A 6,593-nucleotide genomic window follows, 5' to 3' on the forward strand; every position below is an offset into this window, starting at 1 on the left:
TAATGGATTGTCCATAGAATATTGTGGGTAAAGATGTATGTTATGGGAGAAGTCTACCGAAGATATGTGAGTGAAACAAAAGGGTGGATATGTACGGTCGCGTAGAAAGGAGTTATTAGCTTGGACCTTATATTGGGCATCGCACCAAGAAAGTGTTCATGGAAAAGTACACCCGAATGGTAACAAAGATAAAAAACTCTTATTGTAAAAGTTAACGCATATCTGTAGATTGTATTGAATTGTGGCCTTGCACCCCCTGTTATGTGAAGAAACTACGAATATGGAAGGAAAGGCAAACTCCATAAAATTCGAGTCAACATGTGAAGACTGATGGACATATTTTTCAAAATAAAATAAAACTTTTGAAGAAATATTTTTAAAACATGCATTGATCCGCGATTTTCGGCTCAATGGTCGTAGCTAGTACATCAGTCACCTTTTTATTTAAGTTGAGAATATTGAGTACGCTCATACCACAATTTCTTTCGAGCTGATCTGGAAAACCATCTGCAAAAAATGTATTATTATCAACTATCGCTTAGAGAGGGATTGGCTAACAGCTACCGACTCATGGCGGAAAACCATCTCTAAAGGTCAGTTTTGTGCTAGTGATCTCATCACTTTGGTCGCCCTCTTGAGGTGGCTCTCATTCCGTATATTCTGGTAGTGATGCGCATTCGACACAACTGAGTGTATGCAATAGGGGTAAGGGCTTCTTCTTGCTTTTTGTTGACGTTGGTCAGTGCTGCTCGGCCATGTAGTTCTTGTTGTGTTGTGTTGCTCCACTCCCAACACGGCCTGTAATATTCTTCGCTTGTTCCTTGAGAACAACATATTAGTATTTTCGATGTTCTTTAGATATGGCGAGATTAGTTTCTCGATGCGCCGATGGCGCCCTTTGTTATCCACGGCGGTGTTGGGGATCAAAGCAAGATAGATACTCTAAAGCGAGAATGTTGGTCTAGAGATGATGGATATCTCGTTATTCCCCGACTTCATGGATGAGATTGGTCCAAGGCAACATGGGAACATATCTCGATCGACCTGCCATTGTGACATGTGTCTTGATGCTTGCGACATGCATGTCCTGAAGAGAGGAGCCATCCTGACCTTGGAGCTAAGCTGTGCAGCGGAAGAGGCATCGTGACTTGCGAGTTAAGGTTTCCCGGAAGGAAAGATCCACCGCACATCTCCACAGATCGACAACGGCGCAGCATGCAAATCTCCCTCGTGGCCCACTCGACACGACACGCTAGCCGCCACATAGTCCCGAGCTGAGCGTGAACTGGGGCTCGTCACGACCCACTGCAAACCGCGCCCTTATCCGGCCGTCCGTCGCTAATAAAGCCGGCACGCGGACGGCTCCCAAGTCCCAACTACGACCTGCCGAAAATAGCAAACGCCACGCCACGGCCCCACGGAGCTGAGTAGATCACCACATCGCCCTGGCGGCCTCCACCAGCTCACTCACTTCCCCGATGGCAGCGAGGGACGCGGAAATGGCGGACAGGAAGCTGGCCCGCGCCGAGGCGGAGGCGGAGGAGAGGGAGAGGCAGAAGAGGTGGCGGCGGGGCGGCGACCCCGTCGAGGCGCTGGGGGAGGAGGTGATGGGGCTGGTGATGGAGCTCCTGGACGCGCGCAGCGTGGCACGATGCACGGCGGTCTCCCTCACCTGGTACGGGCTCGCCGCCGACAACCGCCTCTGGGCACCCAAGGTACGCCCATTCCGGCCGGCATCTCGCTTCATGCATCTCTCGGTCATTCTCCAGTTTGTCCTCACTCGGGCTTCAGTCATGTGGCACCCGTGATTCTTCATTTGGCGTCTGCGATGTGAGCTGCACCTGTTCCACGAATTCCTTGCAAGGCCCTCTTTAGGGGGTGTTTGTTGTGGCTTTCTTTTGGCTTTGGCAAAAGCCACCAAAAGCACCTAAATAGGTGCTTTTTTTTGGCTTTTGGATTTTGGAAGCCAAAAGCCAAAAAAAGCACCTATTTAGGTGCTTTTGGTGGCTTTTGCCAAAGCCAAAAGCCAAAAAAAGCCACAACAAACACCCCCTTAGTTTGGTTTCACGCTTTTGACTATTCCGATGTCCAGGAAAGAAGAAATAAAAAGGTCTCTCGTACCGACATCGCTATATGGATTTATTTCCTGTGGATGACCCCGACAACGGGGTAGTTGATTCGATAAGACACAACTCCGAATGCGCCAAACTTCATGTGGCATTCACAGTTTGGAAGACGTGACGTTAACATGCTGCAAAATCCAACAATGTTTTGCAAAGGATAAGCTTGTGTTACCTTTAATTTAAAAATAGAGTGAATTCCACTTTTTACCCTGTAGTTTTGTATTTGTGACACTAATTACCCGTTGAGTGAAAATTTGTATAGATTACCCATTTTTAAGGCTTTGTACACTTATTTTTTGGTGTGTGTCCATTGGGCAAGGTGTTAGGTGATGATCGGGGACCAAAAGTATCAAAACGTTAGTGATGAAGGGAACATATGGATTAAATAAGTTTGGGCATAAATTGTCCATGAGGCACTTCTATATTTACATATTTTATCGCTCCACAACGATGTATCATACATATTCTATCTAACAATAAGGTAAATGATAAATTTGGTCTAAAATCATGTTTCAAGTCTCCTAAATGGGATATTTAGGTAGAAGTTCCACTAAATGAGGTAATATGTGTCACAAATGCACAACTACAGAGTAAAAAGTGGAATTTACTCTTAAAAATATTACCTCCGTTTCAAAATATACCTTTTTAGAATGCTAGTTTACCTTCCTAAAAAGGTTTATATTTTGGAATGGAGCAAACTTCCAAAACTTCCAAAAATATTACCTCCACTGTATTTATTTTTTTCTCAAAATGCTGTTCAATTTAGCCTCAGTTATATCTGTTATTCGCTCCAAAAAATAGTTATATCTGTTATTCTGATTTTTTTGTAATATTGAAAAATTATATGTTGCAGTTTGGTGTTTCATCTTAACCTGATTTTTTTTTCCACTCATGCCAATGAAAATAAGGCCCCTCAGATCAATGCTAGGCCAGGTGCTGCATGTTCACATCGAGGAAATCCCTCTACTTTTTCCAACGATGACTAATTGAGTAAGGTCTAATGTAATCTTTTTTTATGACAACCTTTCTTGATTGAAGTAAACGAGAACTTTACTTCTTTACGGACCCTAAGATCTGGGCTCATCCTCGGGACACATATGAATTTTTTTCTCTCTCGTACACGCAGAAAAGCGTGTGTTGCATTTCATTAGAAGGGGAACGCCGACACGGCGCAAAGTACAACTAAAAAGAACAGAAAATAAGACAACGTGCATATAGAGGAAACAAAGAAACGAATGAGCTAAGCTATGCTAAACTGAACTACCAAAAACAGAGACAGAGAGTTGTCGAGGAAAACCCACTCCCTAATGGGAATTGACTAGACTCCGTCCTAACCTCTTTGAATCAGTAAGTGACAGAGTCCCCAACACTAAGACTTGGGAAACAGGACTTAATGTTATGTCCTTTTTAATACAGAGGAATAGGATTTTAAAAATTTGACTAGGAGACTTCATTGAAGATGGATGTGGTACTCTTCTATGTATAAGGCAATTCTGATATTTCTTTTGCAGTGTGCTGAACTGATGGCAGGAAAGGCACATATTCCTCGTCTGACAATGATCCGTACTGCATCAAAGTTGTCTACCTATTCAATGGCCATCATGGATGGCAAACGGGTGAGTGCCAGAAGTTTTTCTGTTTTTAGTTTTTTTTTTTCGAAATAGGGAAACTCCCCTGCCTCTGCATCAATTGATGCATGCGGCGTTTTATTGCGAACGTCTCAAACGAGTAGCATTATTACAACCTTATTACAACTCAAGGATCACTCAAGGTCTCCACGTGGATAAGCCACCTAAAAATACTCAGAAAACTACTGGAGAACATATCTATGTGAGACGCCGCTCAGAACGCCAACCGCACCGGCTGTAAAAATCCCGTGCTACCGTCGCCAAACGGTTGCACCCAGAATCCATGTCCGGGCGGTCCATGGAAGGCTGGAGAAAGGACCACATATGGATCCAATGCGTAACCAGAGGGATAACCTGCAAAAATGATGGAAAACTCTTTTGATTAAAGATAAAATCATTGCGAACATTTCATATCGCCCAAAGCAAAGCGCACACACCAACTCTTTCTGTTTTTAGTTAAAGAATGCAATGGCTCATAAATGATAAGTATAACAAATTGTGATGATGCTAGCAGTACTATTACCATGACCACTCCCAAAGATAATAATGGCCATCAAAAAGACGTTGACCAACGGCGGAATGATCCCTCCCTTGGCTATACGCTGTTAGGTAGGATGAGACTCTCCTAGCGAATTACCGCTATGGATGATAACCCGTTTAGTCCGCCCCTCCTAGCGAAATTACCGCTACGGAGGGGATTCGAACCTGAGTGGGCTCGAATCAGCACCAGAGCACAAGCCACCAAGTGCTCTGAAAATAATAATGGCCATCACAATCTTCTGTTAATTTATTTTTGTTTCTCCTCTACATATAATACCAAATGCATGAAAGTTCTGTTTCTTTTGCTCCACATGTTGTGCACAGAAGTGAACTGCCACTTTTGAACATTGAGATGTTCCTTCTGGTTATCACTTTGGTTTTATCATCAACACCGAGTGAAAATGAGTATATCAATTCTTCATTGTCCTGATGAAAGCATATATTATTTTGACTTATTTTCTTGTGCAGAATCGGATCACAAAAGAGGATCTCTGTGATCATGCATGGGAATATTGTTTCACTATAGTAAGTTTTTGCTAATTTTCATCATTTTATATGTTTTGAGCTATGAGGTCATACAGTATTATGAATCTTAATGCTAGTGGCTGCTACTGCCTACCGCACAACTGACCTGCTAGTTTGAGTTTAACTGGTTGTAGTCAACCACACTGAGATGGATGCATGAGATCATGAGAACTTCCAGCGTCCCTCTAGCTTCTTCAGATGTCTTATCTTCAAAAAGCACTGAGGAAGATTGATACATATATCTTCATGCTGGTAATTAAAGTTAAGTATGTGAGATACAAGAAAGAGGTTCGTGTGTTTTTGGCTCTCTGGCACTATGGGTTGTGCGGAGATCTGATGGATGCAGTTATATGTAGTTTAAAATCCATAATATGTCTTGTTCGTAGATTCAAGTTTTCACTGTTGTGCATGTATCGTACTCCAAGTATTTAATTTTGAATATATATTACTAGATTGTTGTTGTATGCATATCACTAGATTGTTTGCTCGTGTATGCATATTGCTAGATTGTTGTTTTTGTATACTGAAATCATTTAGCATCTCGAAGAGGATACTGGCTATTGTATTTATTAAGAATTAATGGTGCATTATACAAAAGAAACATGTGGAGTATGGTTGCTTGATTATGGAGAAAAGTGACGTTGTTCTTCATATTGCTTGATCTATTCATGACTTGTATCTCTTACTATTGCAGGCAGCACCAGAATACTGGAGGAACCTTGATCCGTCATGGAAGCATACCGGTCCACCAATGCGACGATACTTCCATCAAGATGGTTACCACAGTGCAGAACCTCATGACGCTGTTTGGGGTGGCCATGAGTGCGAGTACACGATCATGACAAGCTTTGTTGGAGATGGAAAAATCAGGGATCATTATGTGAGGATCAACCAATGGCCACCGATGAAAGTGTCGAGGAAGGATGACTGGAGCTGGGAGCTATCCAACCACCTATACCGCTACAACAGCATCCCTGATGCTGAAAAGAAAGGATGTACAGGTCCTCTGTTCCCTGTTTGGTGAGTGTTCACTTCTATGGTAGCATACCAGTGCGTCTGTGGCATATGATCCCTTCTTGTGGTGGAAATCATGCCTTGATCTTCCATCTCAAGGAATGTTGCAGAAGAAGACTTCGATTGGCAGCAATGAACTATGGACATTTGTGGAGGTACTTAGTTTTTTAAGAGAGAATGTAAGTACTTTGTTAAGATTAGGTATGAGAGCTAAGTATGTATGGTAGTGGTTGCAGCTAGCGTGTGGTGATACTACGTCCTCTTCTTGGTAGTTTTATCTACTGTCTAGTATGTGATCTGTAAAATACCCTGAACTACTCTAGGAATGGTATGGTGTATGTAAACCTACTGTGATGTAGTGAATGCTACATGTGCTGCTGTTTTATTTCTGCTGATATATGTATGTGGTAATTTAGGATAATATAAACTTGAGTGTTGTGTCCCTGGACTTGGAACATGAAAAACAGAGGATTACTTGGGGCTTGTTGCATTCGCAAAATTCTGACAACATCGGTTGTTTGGGCCGGATTTTCAAAAGCTCAACTTAAAAAGATCAAGTACAGTCTGGCCTGGACCGAAATTTTTAAACCCTGAGATTTTTCTCTCTTAACAATTGTTTTCTGATGACTGAAGGACCTTATGAGGTTATCTGTGTTGATGCAGTTTTATATCAGTTGGTTGTCTTGGTTCTTTTCAATGTTTCAGTAAGTAAAACCTTGAACTTGTAGTTTTTAGGATTAGTGCTACTCCGTAATAGGTTTAT

The 6,593-nt window shown here is 42.3% G+C and overlaps 1 protein-coding gene across 1 annotated transcript; it reads left to right on the forward strand.

Annotated features, from left to right (window-relative positions):
- Nucleotides 1–1,310: 1,310 nt before the first annotated feature.
- On the forward strand, nucleotides 1,311–6,223 carry LOC127299395 (uncharacterized). Its single transcript, XM_051329355.2, has 4 exons — nucleotides 1,311–1,715; nucleotides 3,635–3,739; nucleotides 4,760–4,816; nucleotides 5,511–6,223. Exons 1-4 carry the CDS (start codon nucleotides 1,479–1,481, stop codon nucleotides 5,838–5,840), a joined length of 729 nt encoding a protein of 242 aa, XP_051185315.1. The 5' UTR covers nucleotides 1,311–1,478; the 3' UTR covers nucleotides 5,841–6,223.
- Nucleotides 6,224–6,593: the final 370 nt, after the last annotated feature.

This window comes from Lolium perenne, chromosome 1 (assembly GCF_019359855.2).
Source record: "Lolium perenne isolate Kyuss_39 chromosome 1, Kyuss_2.0, whole genome shotgun sequence".
NCBI classification, from domain to species: Eukaryota; Viridiplantae; Streptophyta; class Magnoliopsida; order Poales; family Poaceae; genus Lolium; species Lolium perenne.